Source organism: Pseudonaja textilis, chromosome 1, assembly GCF_049901715.1.
Source record: "Pseudonaja textilis isolate UNSWEBS1 chromosome 1, rPseTex1.2, whole genome shotgun sequence".
NCBI classification, from domain to species: domain Eukaryota; kingdom Metazoa; phylum Chordata; class Lepidosauria; order Squamata; family Elapidae; genus Pseudonaja; species Pseudonaja textilis.
In genome coordinates this window covers 147,835,429-147,854,768 of record NC_141990.1, presented here as the reverse complement: position 1 = coordinate 147,854,768, position 19,340 = coordinate 147,835,429, and the positions used below count along the sequence as shown (strand labels likewise).

Sequence of the window (19,340 nt, the reverse complement as noted above, 5' to 3'; positions counted from 1 at the left end):
GGCAATGGCTCAAAGTGAAAGCACTGCGGCTGCCTGTGCCCTTGTGGGAGTTAAGCTTTCATGAATACATTTCATTTACCCCCAGTTATAGGCTTCAATGCTGCATTCCCGTACACTTATCTAAGAATCGTTTGGGCTTATCTTAAATGTTTTTTTCTTCTGTTCAATTGGGTCTAATTCTCAGTCACAAGTTCCTATAGGGTTTTTTTGGCAAGGTTTTTCAGAAGTGGTTTGCCAAAAGCCTCATTCCTAGGGCTATGAAAAAGTGACTGGGCGAAGGACATCCAGCTGGCTTCATGCCCAAGTCGGGACAAGAACTGTTTCCCAGTTTCTGGCCTGATGCCTTAACCACTGCACCAAACTGCCTCTCTGCCAATAGAATAAACATGTTTTAAAATTGGTTTATGGTTTTTTTTTTCCCCCTCAAGCAATCAGCCTGTTGTACAGTTGTTAATACACCAGGATGTTTTTGTTATGGTTTTGGATTGATGGACCTTCTCTAGAATAGTTTCTTTCTATTTTATGAAGTGATTTGAGACTCAGTGGAGGTTTTTGACATTTAAGATGCTATGTATGGTGTATGTACTACTAATTTCATCTACCTTTCTATATCCCATGCAGTTCCACAAGATATCCCAATTCCCAATATTCCATAAAAGAATTTGGGAAGATATTGAGAGTAGAGGAAAGAAAGGAAAGTGATGGACCTGTTTTTATCCCATTTCCACTGACAAACAAACAAATAAAAGGACACCCCAGAAAATAATTTGCAGAACAAGTTGCCATCCCTTCTTTTAAAGCTTTTATTGTATCATGGTAACTTCAAACGTTGTAAAACAGTTTTCTACGATCTTAAGTTTTTCCTCTGAAAGGAGATTGTCTTGCTTCAGTTTTGCAATAAGTGCTTCTATAGCTTTAAGTCTGCTTAGGGTTTTTCTCTCCTGAACTTCTAAAAGGGCTATCTTTGAGTGCAGCTTTGTAATTTTTTGCCAGAGTTGTTCCCGGTCTGTGTCTTGTCTACAGTATGAATGCTCAGTTTGTAGCACTTCAAGGCTGCTGCAGCTGCCGATGACAACAGAGTTTTCTGCTTCAAGATGGGTTAACAATACCTCTTCTGCTGATATAAAGGATCCCTCTAATAATAAGGGGGTTCTTGACTCCTCTGAAGGAACAATAATGGTGATGACAGACTCCTTATTTCCACTGAGCTGTTCCAAAGCTTGGGACATGGACTGAAGCAACACAGAGCTTTCATCCATTTGTACTTCTATTGAGCAATTTGCAATGTGAGGATCAAACTGATCAGATTTAAGTTCGCTCATGGGTATGGGGGCCTTAGTGAATTCCAGAGACAAATCTCCGTGTTCCGGATGTGTGGCCTGCAAAATCGTGGCTTTAGAATTTGAGCTATGCTCAAAACATGACTGGAGGTCACGGACGGAAACTTGCAAATCTGTAGCGGCAGCATTAAAAATGTTTTTGATGGTCCTACTATTTCCTGGAACATGGGAAGGGATGGGTCCTGTTTTTTCCATATCAGATGTTGTTGTTATTTGGTTTGCTTGCTGCTTATTCTGTTTGGCACAGTTACCTGAATATGCAATGCCATCTTTCACAATATTCTGTGATAGTCCTTCCGTTCTTGTTGAGCAGTCTGGGTTTGTTCCAAGCGTTTTTTCATATAGGCTTCCTTCAGGCAAGATATTTCTCTTCGGTGAACAAGATTTAAGAGATGATGTTGTTATACATGTGCTCATTTCTTTGATACCTTCTATTCTTTCCACTTGCGTTTTCTTCTGGGATAGTCCTTTTTCCTTAAAAAGAAAAAAAAATCTGCCTTGATTCAGTTGTTATTATGAAATATCACACAACGATTCCTTCTCTTATGGTCCTTTATAGTGTAATGGTGAGCCTATTCCTTATTCCCTAACAAAAGAACACAGGATTTCAGTCCTATACAGCAGGGGTCCCCAACCACCGCGCCCCGGACCGATACTGGACCGTGGATCATTTTGTACCGGGCCGCAAAGAATGAATAATCGTGATTAAAATATATATAAAAATATGTTTTTGCTTCCGGGTGTCTTATTTTGAAAGACAAGTACTTCCGCCCTCGCCTAACTTCCGCGCTTGACTCTTTGGCGCGTATTTATCCTGCATCAGCAATGCAAGCTAGCCCTCGCAAAAATGAGCCAGAAACAGAGTTCACTGGAGAGTTTTTTTTGGAAAGGGTAAGTTACGGGTTCATCGCTTATTTATTTACTGTTATTGGAACCTTCACGTCCCTACCCGGTCCTTGAAAAAGTGTTTCTGTGTGAAACTGGTCCCTGGTACAAAAAAGGTTGGGGACCACTGCTAGACAGATAGTCCTTGACTGACAACCACAACTGAGCCCAAAAGTTCTTGTTGCTTAAGCAAGACAGTAGTTAAGTGAAACTGGCTTCCCTATTGACGTTGCTTGTGAGAAGGTCACAAAAGGGGACAACATGATACAGAGATACTGCAACTGGCATAACTACGAGTCAGCTGCCAAGCACCTGACTTTTGACCATACGACCATGAGTATGTTGCAACAATTGTTAAGTGCGAAAAAGGGTCATAAGTCGCTTTTTTCAATGCCATTGTACCTTCCATTAGTCGCTAAAGAAGCTATTGTTAAGTGGAGGACGGCCTGTATTTATTCTTTTTAATACTGGTCTTCAAAAAGAGTGCAAATCATGCCAATAAACAGCCTCTTCTCTTTATTAAAGAAATCAGATACCAATCTTGAATTATTTTATTGAAATGGTTTATGAATGCATATTACAATTTAAAAAAAAATGCAAAAGAGATTAGCTCAAAGGTAGCCTGGATTCACATAGCTTTAACATTTTTTAAAAAATATTTTAAAATAAATTTTATTAAATATAAACATTAAAAAAACATTGAACATGGTGGTCTTCTTTGACGTACATTTCAGTCAAAACATTTGACATTAGAAAAAAAATCAAAAGATATAAATATTTATATACATATATACATTTAAGCTTTGTATCTTTTTAGTTCTTTTTCTTATATCTCAGGTATGAGGTGTCTCACCTGTTTTCTATTTCATCTTAGATTCTTATTTCAGTTTTGTGAACTCCCTTTCATGTCCCTCCAATAATAAAATGTATTCTATACTTTATGATATTCTGATTTATCTTGTTCTTTCAATTCTAGTGTCAACCTATCCATTTCGGCGCATTGAAAAATCTTATCCATTATAGCATCTTCAGTTGGAATTTCATTTGCTTTCCAATTTTGGGCACGTAGCTTTAACATTTTTGAAAGCTCACTTTAGAATGAACAACTGTTACAATACACAAAGACAAGGGCCACTCCTGACAGAGCTAATCAAATTACTGCTTCATGTTAATGACCCCTTTCCTGGGGTGTGACTTCTCAAAGAGCAGAACATTTTGCCTATTTGCTTTCTATGATAAGCAGACCCTGGGTGATGAGGGTATTTCAGTTATTATCTGATCTCTGAGAAAACATGAGCAACGCCTTAAAAAAAAGTAGTCCTTATGTCCAGAAAAGTGGATACAGAATTGCAGCCTTAGCTTGGGAAAGAGATTTTTTCAGTTAACACATACTATCACGATAGAGAAGTCACAAGCAGCACAGTTGCTCTTTCCTACACCAAGATTCATGGGAGAAAGACAGCAATGGAATAATCATTATCAGTTATGTTAACATGTGTCTTTCCTAAGTGGTGGCTACTGATAACACGCTGTGTAGAAGCATGTTTGAAAATGATATTGTGAATGTCAAGAGGAATTGAACCGTTGCTATGAGTGTAGGTGAATGTGTCACACTTTAAACTTTGTACCATGATGGTGAGAGGTTCAGTTAACTGTGACATCCAGATAGTTTTTGCAAACAACGCTGCATGATAGAAAAGTTTTCAAAATTGCTTTTTTTCTGGTCACAACAAAATCTGCCTGTTCTGCTGCATGGTTTATGTGTTTTTCATATCATTAAGCATCATGCAAAATAGATCTATATGGCAAAAAGTATAAAGAGTTTTAAAGAAGTGTTTTGCTTCAATGAAGCCTGGACTAAAAACTTCTCTTTGAAGCATTACAGACCTGGGCAGTTGCACCTCGACCAATCAGATACTTTTGTGAATTGTATAAGTTGTCCCTCTACCATAGGAAATGAAGCATCAAGTGAGCAACTCAGCATATGGTTAACATATTATCAATCAAATTTGAAATTGTAATTATTTTTTCCAGATGCCAATGTACAAAGGGCCCATCTGTTTAGAATAGAATTCTTTATTGGCCAAGTGTGATTGGACCCACAAAGAATTTGTTTAGCCATCTCTACTGGTGTGCTAAGATGAGCACATAAATAACTTTCATTTCAGTGAGCTATATGCTATTTTTTAGTAGTCATGTCATAATGGTTAGATATATTCTAAAAAAACCAGTATTTAAATTAAATTTTGAATGTAAAAATAGCAACATTTTAAACAAGTAGGTGATTTTATTGATTTTTCTCCTATTCAGATCAACTAATAAAAAACTCTCGGTTTTGTATAATGTACTATACAATTTGTTTGTATAATGGAAATGAAGCATACATATTATGGTATATGTTCCATAAACATATAGTGGAGGGTTTTTTTAAGCCCACAGTTGATCAGTACAAAACTAATTTAATTGCATGAGTAGACTGCAGAGGCTTCAAACAATCATAATGGCATGCCATAAATCCTTCTTCTCAACAGTAAACAGAAAAAGTACAAACGAATTAAGAATCTGGACAATATTAAAATAGAAGACATATTCTAATTGCCACAGAAACAAGTATGTTCTGTTTTCTTTTTTGGTTTAGCACTGTTCAATTTACTTACAACTCAAACTAATTGCATTTACTCCTCCTTTGTCTTATTTTCCATATGCACAACTTAACATTTTACCTGGTTTTCAGAGGATGAAAAAATAGTTGGCACTGCAGTTGTCTTCAAATATCGAATACCCCATCGCACATCTAGAGAATCTGATGTAAAGTGGTCACTGCAGAGTACTTGATGCTTACTAGGAGTCCAAGTGTCACGTTTCATATTTCGTAACCATTTCTCTAATCTTTCTTTATCATGAAGAGGAAATCTGCTTTAAAGAACATGCAAGAGGGGGAGAGGGAGGGAAGAAGGAGAGAGGAGGGAAATGAATGAGAATATGCTTCAGTTAGGTGATACCTTGCATTGAGGCTCTTCAAAAGCATGTCACACTTAGCAGTAAAGCCCTGGGAAAGAGTACATGACAAGCATGTGGTTCACAGCAAAGCAGCCCTTAAAACCGCCATGTCCTCTGGAAGGCTTCATGAGTTTGGTTTGAAGACTTTCCCCATTGTCAGTATGAATACACACAGCTGCTCCACTGCCACCACCAAGTGAGAATGATTCCTATAACAGGTATGCTTTGATGAACAAAAGAATCACTTAAAATTTCAATCTTATAAACACTGAGATTATTACTAGAACTCAAAAGGCATCAAATCTGATTCATTCCAATTTACAGAATATTAGAGAAAACAAACTTCTGTATTCCAGATGCAAGAACATTTCATTTCATTTCACTATATGACAGAATAGCATGTCTGGTTGTTCATAAATTGGAATAAGTCAAGTGCCATTGGGTCTTATCAATATTTTTAACATATTTAGTGACTGGGGATCAATCCCAAAGGTGCTTTTTTTCAAGAATTGGACTTTCTTGGGGTTTTTTTTTTTTTTTTGAAGACATTTCACTTCTCATCCAAGAAGCTTCTTCAGAGACTCTGAGGGTCAATGTTACGTTTTCATTTCATTGCTTATTGTAGCTTAAGTTTCCTAGAAAGCTTTTTTAAAGCAGTAAGTATGAACTATCCATTTTGATAGTTTTTCATATGAAAAAATACTTTAACATATGGTCCAGGACTTCTTTTAATATTTCAATGAGATAAATGATTACTGATCATAACAACGAATGTCGGAATTCAATTCCTGCTTGGCTCAGCTTAAAAATTACTAACTGAACCCAGTGAACACTTAACCAAGTAATAAGGGCTCTTGTTAATACCTGCATTTAATACTAAAGATTGGGGTATTTTTCAGCCATTTTTCAGGAGGGAATAATGCAAAATTTAAAGGGTAATTTTCTGGTTAAACTGAGCCTTTGAAAGTATGAGTATTAAATTAAGTAAATCTTTGTAGATTTTACACTGAACTTACCCAGATAGTGGGGAAATTTACTGTCAACTTAGTGCATTACTTAGATTTTGATGCTGTTAGTGCAACTGAAATTACATATTTGTTAGAATTACATACTTGTTGGAATTTTGGAAATATGAAATGCGGCACTGTTACATAAACCAGTAGCCCATTTTATAAGACTTAGAAGGCCTTAGATCAGACTACTGTTATTAATGCTGCATTTGGTACAACAAACTTTAATGTATAATTTATGTTAATGAGGGGAATGTTTGGTTTTATTTGCTTTTAAGAAAAAGTGAAATTAGTTTTAATTAGCCGTGATTTTTGAAAGGCTCATGCAGATTGTCTGAAAACTGACCGTGGGCCACTTCACTATGTTAGAAGGCCCAGAAGAAATATTGTCTGTAGATGCATGTGCAGACACTGCCCACTGGGTATAATTTTCAAAGCAGTTGTGTAAGCCTTGCAAAAGAAGTACCTATTTTGACACCTTGGAAACAATTGCTTTCTTTGCATTTACATACTTTATGAAATTTCTTGTACAGTGCCTGCCCCCCTCCCCTTCTTTTTCTTTGTTTATAAAATTATACATATATATCTAGTATTGCACTGCAGGCAACTTCTGGCTGACTATCAGCTGTTCAAATCCCACCAGGCTCAAGGTTGACTCAGCCTTCCATCCTTCCGAGGTGGGTAAAATGAGGACCCAGACTGTTGGGGGCAATATGCTGACTCTGTAATCCGCTTAAAGAGGTCTATAGAGCACTATAAAGCGGTATGTAAGTCTAAGTGCTACTGCTATTATAGCAAGCTAAACAATCACAATTTCAACTTACTTCACCAATTATTCTGAAGTATGATACAGTTCAAGACATTTTTGCTCATAATAAACTACTCTGTTAGCTTTCTTAACTAATATTAACCTGCCTAAGCTAGTTCATTTTTTTCGACAAGAAATTAATTTCAATGGCACTGCCATGAATTAATGTGCCTCATCTGTTTACTGAACAAAACCAATAGGTTATTGGTTACAAAGTTATTATTTGATTTATATACAGATAATCAAGATTGTATAATCTATGACAGTAACTTACAAGCTTCTATCCACTGATATAAAGAAATATATTTACAATTATCTGACTGCTTATTGCACTTAATTATTGTGGTGGGGAGGAGTCTTTCAGACTGCCAGCCATTGCAACTACTACTCTATATCCTCTCTTGCTCCACTACTTGCTAAACCTGTTACATAAACAGACATGTCTGTCATATTATGTGGTTAAGACACTGTTTTCATGAATAGCCTCTTGTACAAGAAATGCATTGCTAGAATTTATTTTGCATTCTTATAGTAAGCAGAACAAACATAAATAAGTCTGGGAAAAAGTATTCCAAGTAGAGGCATCTATTGGATCCAATGTTGTTTCAAAGTGGAAACAACATTCTACCATAAACTCCACTCCTTTTGATTGGCGTATGGTGTCAAGCACACACGTATGAAATCCAGAAAGGGGATCCTGTGAGGTTGCAAAGTGGCTTTTGTATCCCCCCTCTCCCCCACACCAATGGATGACTCCAGTTCAAGTAACAGCTGATAGCTCTTTAATATTTCTAGTTTTGTGATAATATTATTTCTTCTACATTAGATAAACTGTTCCAAGTAAGAATACTTAGTTGAGTATTTATTCAAGTTGAACAGATTATTTTTCTGTTCTATACACAATAAACTAACTTATGACCCTTCCAATCATTTATGTGAAAATTCTACAACATCAGACAGTGAGCTGTATCTGAGAGCATCTTACTTCACCTTCTCCTAATTCAAGTGTGATAACAGCTTTGTCTTCCCACTATGTAGCCTAACACTGATACTGGATATAGTGGAACACAAAAGGATATATTACATTATACTATTTTAAATCATAGGGGTTTTTTTTACAGAGTGCAAAACATTTTTGCTTTTCGCTAGAAAGGACAACATCTACAGACAACTAGAGCATGAGCAGGGAAATTAAGTATGCCAAATTTCATAATGCAGTTTTGAAGTCTTATGGTTCTCTGACTGTAGCTGTTAGACACTTCCAATGTCTTTAGAAAGTTTGTAGGAATTCTTTACAAGCACAATTTGGCTGAGATTCTGTTTGTTCATCCTCAGTCTGTGACATTAGCAAACAGTAATAACATCGATCAAAACAGATCTTGGACAATGAGAAGACAAATAAGGCTGCCAAGATAAAAGAAAGACCTGCACAATAACATCTCTTACAATTATCTGATGCAATAAACCAAATGAATGATTCGTAGCAGGGATAAATAAACAAGGGAGGAAGGCTAAGTAATACTAGTCCAACCGAAAAATGATTTTTATATAAACTGAAAGATTTTGTAAAAGGAAGGGAAGGGACAAAGAAGCAGAATGAAAAGTTGGTTAAACAAATAATATGAGGATGCTGCCATGAAAAATACACACACATACACATATACATATATGCAACAACAAAATCATAACAGAAAAGACAAAATATAAGAAGCACAGTCACAGGAAATCTCAGCAGTGAAGGATGAAATGAATCAATTTCAGACAGTTCTCAACTTACAACAATTCATTTAGTGACTGTTCAAAGTTACAACATAACTGAAAAGTGACATGACCATTTTTCACACGCATGACCATTGCAGCATCCCCATGGTCACATGATCAAAACCCAAATGCTTAGCAACTGACTCATATTTATGACGGTTGCAGTATCCATGGATCATGAGATTACTTTTGCAATCTTCTGACAAGCAAAGTCAATTTGGAAGCCAAATTCACGCAACTTCTGTAATACTAACTTAAAAACCGCAGTGATTAATTTAATAACTGTGACCACAAAAGTGGGGCATAATTCACTTAACAAATGTTTCAGTTAGTAACAGAAATTTCGGGCTCAATTGTGACTGTAACTCAAGGATACCTGTACCTGTATACACTGATATCTAAGACACTGCTGAACTGAAATAGCCTAGAATTAGACATTAGCATTTTGTAGAGCAGCAATGACAGCCTTGGAAAAAAAATATTCATATCCTATGTCTATACCTATAAATAATTGTACATGGAATAGTTCTCCTTGTGAAGAGGAAGTTAGATCATTGAAGAAGCAAGAAACAGTAATGACACCTTTTAATGTTCGTTGTAGAGAAGACTGCTGGGACTATCGTGGATAGTTAAGAAAACAAACAAATGGATGATCCTAGAGTTCTCATTCAAGGCACAAATGAATTTGGATACATTACATGAATATGGAGCTCTTCGGAAAAGGCTCCAACACTGGAAAAAATGGAAAGAAAAAGAAGATGACAACCAGCAGCAAAATGGAGGTATTCAGAGGCAATGGAGAAACTATTGGAAGGTCTTGAAGGCGAGGTTGGGGACAGATTCTCCTGGAGAAAATTTACATCATTACTAACTAGTCGGCACCAATTTGGCACATAATCAAGCTCCCAGGTGAAATATTAGGTGGAAATTTGTAGAGATTCTGAATGAGAAACAGGGTGAATTAGAGATGTTCTGCCCTCCTTCAGTTGAATACTCTTGCCCCATATCCCAGAAGTTTGCTAACTCAGTATATGTTTTGAATATGTATGCTAGGGTGTTACAGGAAGTATTAGGCATTTAAAAGCTATCAGATCGGGATAGGCCATTAAAAAAAACAAAAAACAAATATATCCTTAGTGGCGCTATGGGTAGATGTTGGCAGTAACTATTTGCTATGATTGAAGGAATCTGCTTATTGGCAAATGTCTATCAAGTAGCACACGCTTTACATACTGCTGTGTCTTCCCCCAACAATTGCTACGATGCTTTGCTTCCAAGGAAACACCATTGAAAATGCCCCTCCACCTTATTCGTGGAACCTATTTCCATGCCCACATGGTGAGTATTTATGTCGCGGATGCGAGAAGTTCCCTCCAGCCTCCCTGGCCGCGGCACTCACGGGTAAAAGCTGAGCTTTCGCTGATCTCGGGCGCTTTGTCCCGCTCGGTTCCTGCAACAAGTGGCCGCACAGTACCGAGGCATGACAAAGACTCCACGGAGGCCACCAATTCCCCGTCCCAGACGGTCCCCGCTGACGGTGCCTCCTGCGATGGGTCACCCGCCCGTAGAACCACTCTCTTGCACTTCCGCTTCCGGGATTTTTATGGCCCTCCTCCTTCCATTTTGTGCCCCTTTCTCTTTCCAGCCGGAAAGGACGAGCGTTCGTTCGGTTGGAGGATCCCGTCAGTTGCGCGAGGCCACAACAGCCTTCCACGTGCACCAAAGCGAGCGGGCCACGTGACGGCCGGCGGCCAATCGGGAAGCGCTTCGTGTAGGACCGTCGTTCTTCGCTTGGCGCGCCGAGGTTATAAGGCAGCCCCGACGGGTTCGATTCAGGGATTGCGGGGCGAGGCCGGCGGCCGGTAAGTTGTGGCAACGACGGGGCAGGCGAGGGAGGAAGGGCAACTTGCTGGGGTTTCCGTCCCAGGGAGCAAGCGGTGGGTTTGGCCGCTTCTTCATCTTTCTCCCGTCGCAGCGGGCCAAACAACAGAGAGCCGCTTGCTAAATAGGGATTTGAACCCGAGTTTTCCCACCTCTGGGCTCATCTCGGCAGCCTTCACGACACAGTACCTCTTCTTGTGTCCTTTGTCTTTCTCATTATACATATGTGAGGAAGGGAGACGCCGTCAATGCTTAGGGAGTGAGGAAAAGGAACTCTGTACGTGCTCAGAGTCCGCTGCCTATATACTTAACTCCATCATACTTAACTCAAGCCATCAGTCCTCTCTCTCTCTCACTCTCCTTATCTCTATCTATCTATCTGTCTGTCTGTCTGTCTGTCTGTCTGTCTGTCTGTCTACCTACTTATCTATTATCTATCTACCTACCTACCTAATCGACTGAGTTTATATATAAAGTATATATAAGCTTCTCTTGGTCGGGTTTGGAATATATATTCAAACTATATATATAGGCACGAAGGTTAAAGGAAAAAATGGTGTTACCAAGACCTCTAGGCTTAAACTCCATACCCGACCAAGAGAAGCTATCGAAACTAGCTTTTTCTCTGGCAGAAAATGCCTGGTGTTTCAGGCTCGGTTTCGGTTTCTTTTCTTTTTCTTTTTGGTGAGAAGGTACAAATAGCGTTTTGGTCTCTCAAGTCAAGCTTTCCCACATATTCTGTCTGTGGGGACAGAAGATGGCCAACTGGTTTAACTGCTAGTTAAAGGTAAGGGGGAAATGCTTTCTTTTAAAACGTTACTTTAAAAGTTCACATATAATGTGATGCATCACATCCAATAAATGTAATTAATCAGTAGTTTGTTTAAGCCACAGGTTGAGCCAGTAATAAAAATAATAATGAGATCAGTGATTTGGAATGCAGAAGGTCTTTCAGCTTGTATAAAATAATACCACATGTATTTTCATCTATTACATTATGTATATACATTGTCCTTTCAACTTTTCTGTTCTGTATGAGCCTTTATGACCTAGGAGGGCTGGAGTGATAGCACCTATATAGTCTTTGGCTGCCAGCTCCATATTATATATGGATTTCTGGAAGTTAATAGATATGCTTACACTAAACTGTCCAGTGAGTTCTTGTTTTCTGTTATAAATAAAACTGAGAAAGCTTTCCTGCAACTTCAGATACTCTAATATTCTTTTAAAAAAGAGAGAATGCTGTTTTAAATTTGAACTATGGTATGAAACACACTTTTCATGATGGTGTATGATCTTTATTTGATACAGTGAAAAATTCTGAACTCTTGTTATTTTGAGTTTTATAGATAAGTCGGTCAAAATAGTGATTCAGTTTGTTTATTCTGCGAATTTTGCATTATATTTAAAATATTGAACTCCATGTTCTGATTCTTCCTTGATCTGTCAGTCCTCACAGGTATCTAGGTCCATTATTCTTTCACTGATTAAACTCTTTAAAGATGAATTACACTATTCTAGTCTTCCATTGGTGGAAGTGAACAGATGCTGTGTATTTTGCCTAGGGTTAATAAAGTATGATGTGCAACAGCATTGTACTGTAGGCTCTGCCCCTTTGGGGCATGTATTCAATGTTGTGATGTGAAAAAGAGGTAGGACGTGTTACAACACTGCTTGCATCATTCAACCCTCCCCTGGCTTCTCTCTGCAGATGCCAATTTCCATATGTGTATGTATACTATTCTATATTTGTTAACATTCCCAAGATTTGAAACTTTAAAAACATTCTTGAATATGCTTGTTTTTTCTCTTCCCTTGTGATCCTTTTTTTCTTGTTGACTTTGTAACAAAACTTTAGCTGGTCCCAAAGGTGCTTTTTCAAGAGGCAACTGGACTTTCTGGTTTTTCTTTGAAGATGTTTTGCTTCAGAGTCGAAGAAGCTTCTTGGATGAGAAACAAAACATCTTCAAAGAAAACCCAGAAAGTCCAGTTGCCTCTTGAAAAAGCACCTTTGGGATGACTATGATCTGGATGACTGAGAATGCTTGATCTTTTGAAAGAAGAAACATGCAGGGTTTTACAGTGTATGTTTTAATTTTTTAAAAATCAGACCTTTAATATTCTTGCTTTGAAAATGCTCTCTTTGTTGTGATCATGTCGAGATCGCAAAGCACACGATCACCGGACCGGATATACCAGGGGAATCCCACCCCTGGACATAATGTCAATGCCGGTGAATTGCTGTAGGGTATAGATGACCAAAAAAGTTATCTCTCATCACGAAAACAATCCCCAACCCTATCTTTGTTGAAATGATAATTATTACTCAAAAACCATTGCAACCTCAACATTTAATTGAACCTGATTGGAATATTAAGATAACCTACAACTGAACTGCTATCACTCATTCCTAAGGACATGATGACCATAATTATTTGCCAGCTCCAAATGTATCTTTCTAAATCCAAGCAGATTTTATGTTATATTTAACTGAAACAGCCTTGCCTGCTTTCATTATTACTTAGTGTAAAGTAATCACTCAGAGAAATCACAGTCTTAAATCATGTTTTATATGTTCAGTAGTTCTGTCTACTATTAGGTTGGCATCATCCATTCACATTAAATGGTAGAACATTAACAATAGAAAAGTGTGAACAGAGTTTCAATAGACCATGGTATCTTTATAACTAGAGTTCTTCTCTAGTTTATGTGTTCAGTACCTTGTCTCAAGAGGGATCTAGTAGAAAGGAGGAGGGAAACACTGATAAAGAGGCAACTTGTTTGCTTCGATCTTGCCAACTGAGATCTCCTTGCTGGCAGCAAAATAAAAAAACAGGCATGTGTAGGCATATGCAGTAATTTGCATGTATTGTAAATAAGCAAGGTATTGATGAAGATATGTGCCTGTGTACAAATTAAAGTTGTAATTACTAAGTCTTTACCTCAAAGCATGTTGACAATTCTAAAGAACGAAACAGTTTAAAATAGCTTCATTTTTATATCAGTGATTTATATCATTGTTCTGCTTTATTCCATAAACTCAGATTAGTTTATGGCAATTTAAAAATATGCTGCTTTGATAAGGGAGTTAAGATATTTCCTCTATTTGGATAAGAAAGCAAACTATAACAATACTGGGAGGAAAAAAGTATTTTTTTAAAAAAAAATTAAACTCAACATAGCAGTATTTGAGAACTTCTAGTTTGTAGATTAGAAAGAAATGACTAAAAAGCAAAATTTCTAGAATTCTCCTTTTAAACTTTTACAAGTTTAATTCTGTTAATTAATTTGTGGGAAAAAATGCTGCTGGAATGTCATAGAGTAAATGTAGAGAAGAGGTAAAGATAATTATAAAAGCAGTTATCTCACTTTTCTATTGGAGTAGTAGCATTTCTTCTTACAACAGAGCCAGAAGATTGACAATAACTTTATCATCTCTTTCTATCTCTGATTTTGTATGTATAATCAAAATAGTGTTACAGGTTCTACATTAATATGCTGAAGTCATATGATATTTCTTTGATTCTACTTCTTATGCGAAAATACTTTTAAGATAATTGTTTTTAGTAGGAATGGAAAATTATAGGAAAAAGTATGATGAAAAAACTTCCCTGAATTTGTGAAAACAAATATGTCAGTCCTTTGAACTCTGAAATGTCTAAGATATTAGCAGAAAATAAGGAATCAGAAATAGCTGGGTAAGAAGTTAAAACAGAAGAATCATTCTGATATTTTCTTTTTCTTCAGGAATCAGCAATGGCTACTACACAATCAATTTTCTTATTTGCACTCTGCATTTTAATGATAACAGAAATAATACTGGCCGCGGAGAGTTACTATGATATTCTAGGAGTTCCGAAAAGTGCATCTGAGCGCCAGATTAAAAAAGCATTTCATAAACTAGCAATGAAATATCATCCAGACAAAAATAAAAGCCCTGGAGCAGAAGCAAAATTCCGAGAAATTGCAGAAGGTAAGTTAAGTTCTGCTAAAAATTAACTATCATTTTCTTCTGTGGAGTAGAAAAATAGGATTAAATATATTCTATTATATTTGTAGAAATTCCCTGGTTTAGATAGTGTTGCTGCTTATGCAGGATCTGCATCCTTTTCCTATTCAAATGTAGTAATAGATGAACATAAATCTTAATTTCCTCTTTTAGGAATAAAGGTACTTCACACCATCATTATCACTTTATCTTTGGAATATACTTTGCGTATGTTTTTATTGTGGATATTCTTTTTATAACTATTTCCACACATTGTTATAGCCATAGATAAAAACCATTGCATATATATATATATAATGAGAATTGTCGCAGGGAGAGTTAAACATAAAAATTTAGAGAAGCTTTGAATATTTTGAAAACTCAAGAGTAGCACTAGCATTGTTTATTGTTTGCTTAGGCACAAATGCAGTACAAGGCCTATTTTGCCTCAGCAACAATCCTCTGAAGTAGATTGGATTTGGAGAATATGACAGAGTAAGCTAAACTTATGTTTGAAACTAGCTGTCACCACTCCTAATACTTTAACCACTAAGGTTACAAGAAGAGTTTAGCCATTCCAGCTTTATTTTATTGAAAAATTCTGCAAGTAGTACAGAAAAAGTATATTCTGTAATATATGGAGAACCCTTGCTAGCCAATGGAAATTACTGAAAAGGTAGACCAATTGATCTGATTCTGGCTCTTTGATAATTCTAATATTATTGATGAGCATACAGTATAGCAACTTTCCAGTCCATCCTTTCTCATTCTTGTTTTACCCTGGAGGAACCCTGGAAATAAAGCCTCAAGATCTCAGAAAACCCCTGCATAAGAAGATTATAGTTCATAGAAGATGGGCAGCTAAGTTTCAGCACATAATTCCCACCACTGCAAGCAAGGGCTAGCATTCCACAGCAAAAGAAGCTAAAAATAAATTTCAATCATGATCTGTCACATATTTCCAGTTGAGAAAGGTTAATCTATTCTTTCAAATTCTTAGCTCTGCCTCTTTTACCTAAGGATTTTTAAAGTTGAATTGACCAAGCCACCATTATGTATGTAAAGACCTGTCATGTATGTCTTTACATGATTTTAAACAACTTCTTGATTTATTTTACAGCATATGAAGTTTTATCTGATGAAAATAAACGTAGAGAATATGACCAGTTTGGAAATACAGATGGACGACGGATGAATGGAAACCCCTTTCAGCACTCATTTAACTTTGACTTTGATCGCTTCCTTAAAGACTTTGATTTCTTTGGTGAAAACTCCAATGCAAAGAAAGATTTTGAAAATCATTTTCATAGTCAGCAGGAGGCTGAGAGCAGACAAAGACATGCTTTTCCAGAATTTAAATTTGGAGGGGGACTGTTTGATGACATGTTTGAAGATATGGAAAAGATGTTTTCATTTAATGGGTTTGATAACACACAGCGGCAAACAATGCAGACTGGAAACAAATTCCATGGCTCTAGTAAACACTGCAGAACTGTGACACAGCGCCGAGGAAACATGGTGACCACATTCACAGATTGTTCTGGACAGTAGTTACTTTGCAGTTCCTTTTGATGTATGCAGTAATTTCCTTTTGGCTCTATTCTTTGCTGCTGAAGAACAGAGGTTCTGCAAACCATGAATTTGTAGTTTAATCACTTTAAGTGCTGAAAATATGTTGTAGCTAAACTGATAAATATTACAAGTGCAACAAAACAAGATGGAATGACTACCTTATTCCTTCAGCTGCATAGAATGTGCATGTGGAGAAAATTTCCATATGACAGTGTTAGATTGTAATAACAGAAGCAAGGTAACCGAATTACCTCACTGTTCACTTTATATTTTACATTCAGCGAAGTGTTGTATACTAGATAATATTGTCAGGCTTCTATTTCTAGAAGTGTTAACTGGTGAGTGCTGGTGTGATTCTGTTCTTTATTAGCACAGAATTTACTATGTAATTCTGTGTTACATTGACAGTAATGACTTACAAATACAGTAATATATTTAAATACGGTATATTTTGAATGGCATGATTTGATTTAACAAAACTGACATTTTGTACAGGTTTGTACACAAACATGTATTTAAAATGTGTATATAAATATAATCCTGAAAACCTTTAACCTTCAGATTGTTTGAAAGTTCAGATATTGGGGTGGACTGGGGGATTGAATTTTTGGTAGTAAATATGCCTTGTGAATAAGGTAAGTTACTGTTTTATTTACTGTATTCAATTGCACAAAATGCTACAATACTGAAGAATAAAACTACCCCATGCTGGATTAGAGATAGGACTACATAATTGTACAAAATATTTCAAATTCACAATAATCTCTTCACAAGATTTATTCTGGTATTGTTTCTGTCATACACTACTGGAAATATTTCAAGCTTGACGACAATTGAGACCAGAATGGCGGCTTTTAGTTTGGAACGCTTTTGGAGTAGAACACCATCAAGAATAATTCCTGTAATGTTGAAACAACTCATTTCAAATGTGAAGTCGCTATTTTAAACTTAAAATGAGATGTTTCACTTTTGAAGAAGTTTAAATCCATAATGTTTTGTATACTTTTGCAATGTAGCTATCTAGCTGAAGTGATTATATAGCTAGTCTGACTCCTGTGGTGCACTCTGGATAGTGCTTGAGCTTGAACAGAACAGACTGGCAATTGGCAGCCAAACAACTACCTTGTAATAGCACCATAGCCTTCTGGTTAATGTAACATTGCAATATGTTAAATAAATATGCCACTTGATTAAAAATGCCACCTGCTCCGAATTTCAAGTCTCCTGCATGACTGCATATTATAGAAATCTAAAGAAAAATAAATTACTTGACCACAAGCTAATATACATGTTACCATTCATTGACTCTTATAAATAAGCATGAAAGAAAACTATTAATGTGGAAGCTAGGAAAAGTCTTCATGGATTAGTACTTCATTCTTAGCTGGTAGGTGAGTTTTCTGCAACATCTAGTAAGACTTCAAAAATCATTTTTGGTTTATCTGCTATATATAAACATTTTTCCTTGAGAATAATGGATAACTTCAGTTTCCTTCACCTTGATAAATGATGAATATGCTATTGTAAGTAGTAAAGCACTATTGATATAAAAGTTTATCTTTCACTGTTGTAAGTCAATCCTTTCATAATGTTCTTATTGGAGAAAATAAGAGGTGCTGGACAGAAATTTTCATGTTTCTTCTGTAGAGTTTCAATATTTTTCTGTTACAACTGCTTAATTAGTCCAGCTTTAAGTACTCAGTAAGATTCTGCAGCTAATTATAGAATTATAGACATTCTATATGTAATAGGAAATTAGAATGCTTCACATCTAAGGTCCAGCCAATGACAAAACAGGCACTTTAATTGCAGCTAATGCATTTTTAATGAAGTTTTGTACTGCTATGTTGTTGACTTTGGAACTAATTGTAGTGATCTTTTTAAAACAAAATTACAGAAGGAGAATTGACACTAATTGTGTTCCAAGTATTTGGTACAACAAAAACTATTAGATCTTTCGAAAAGTCAGTATAAATAAATGAATTCTAGTTTGTGTTCCATATTAAGGGCACTTAATTCCCCCTCTTTTTATCTATTTAATGCCTTGCTCTATACAAGTAGACCTTGACTTCCAATCATTCATTTAGTCACTGTTTGAAAACCATGAGTTATGACCAGTCCTTGCACTTACAACTGTCACAACATCCACATTGGTCATGTGATCAAAATTTGGGTTCTTGGCAACTAGAAATTCTGGTCCCAATTGCGATCATAAGTCAAGGACTATGTACTAGGAGGCTTAATGGAAGTAAACAACTCTTTGGAAGTTAAGCTTTTGAAAGGAGAAAGAAGTGGCGAGAATGAAAGGAGATGTGTTAATTATTATGTCAAATGGATGATGTTCATAGATGAATCTGCATGTTTTACAATAACAACAAATGGTGCACCTGCGTAATTCCCTTACGTTTATATACCCAAACTTCCTAAATTTGGCTCACTTGAGTATTTGGAGGCTGTGTTCTTATCTGGCAGTAATATGACTGGATCTCTGAATAAATGAATAATTCCATTTCAGAGATTGCGGCTGGAGAAATAACCGTTTAGATATGTTTGTTAGGCTCTTCTGTTCATTTGAAGCAGGAATCTTGCCACTTAATAATTTTTCCCCCATGAGTGCAATCCATTGAATTTTAAGGTGTGTCAAACTTGTCAACTTTCAATTTTCAAACATTAGTGGTACTCAAAAGTTGTGACATGAATTTTGGTTACTTTAATTTAGATGCGCTTGGTAATTGTTGGAAGAAATATCCATCTGGTTCAGTTCCAAGCTGGGAGAAAGACACTGGAAAACATGGAAGCTGATTGGAAAGATGGTTTAATGGTAGAAAGGACCACATGGGTTTATGGTTCTGGTGCAGCTGGCCAATTGGTCTGATTACATGGATTTTTATAAATTTCAGAGATGCTGTTGGGGTTGTGCAATGTTCGAAATGCCCTTAGGCGATTGTGCAATGTAGTGAGCTCTATTATAATCTTACTATGTCCCGAAGGTTCATATCCTATTCTTAATTCCATCGTCCTGGAGCTGAAGATTTTTTTGTTTTGTAGATAGACTGGCCCAGTCTTTCTTAATGAGCACAAAATATCTGCCGGGG

General features: G+C 36.5%; 2 protein-coding genes across 3 annotated transcripts; one reads left to right on the top strand and one right to left on the bottom strand.

Moving 5' to 3' along the window:
- Positions 1–789: 789 nt before the first annotated feature.
- Positions 790–10,531, bottom strand: THAP5 (THAP domain containing 5). The gene is made up of 3 exons (XM_026710331.2): positions 10,204–10,531; positions 4,949–5,138; positions 790–1,814 (listed from the first exon to the last, which is right to left on the bottom strand). Exons 1-3 carry the CDS (start codon positions 10,284–10,286, stop codon positions 804–806), a joined length of 1,284 nt encoding a protein of 427 aa, XP_026566116.2. The 5' UTR covers positions 10,287–10,531; the 3' UTR covers positions 790–803.
- Positions 10,532–10,638: 107 nt separating this feature from the next.
- Positions 10,639–17,447, top strand: DNAJB9 (DnaJ heat shock protein family (Hsp40) member B9). 2 transcript variants are annotated; one of them, XM_026710332.2, is made up of 3 exons: positions 10,639–10,666; positions 14,433–14,658; positions 15,794–17,447. In XM_026710332.2, exons 2-3 carry the CDS (start codon positions 14,442–14,444, stop codon positions 16,222–16,224), a joined length of 648 nt encoding a protein of 215 aa, XP_026566117.1. In that variant the 5' UTR covers positions 10,639–10,666; positions 14,433–14,441; the 3' UTR covers positions 16,225–17,447. The 2 variants fall into 2 exon arrangements, with proteins under 2 accessions (XP_026566117.1, XP_087775320.1); XM_087919194.1 differs by having other exon boundaries at positions 10,639–12,414.
- The last annotated feature ends 1,893 nt before the right edge of the window (positions 17,448–19,340 follow it).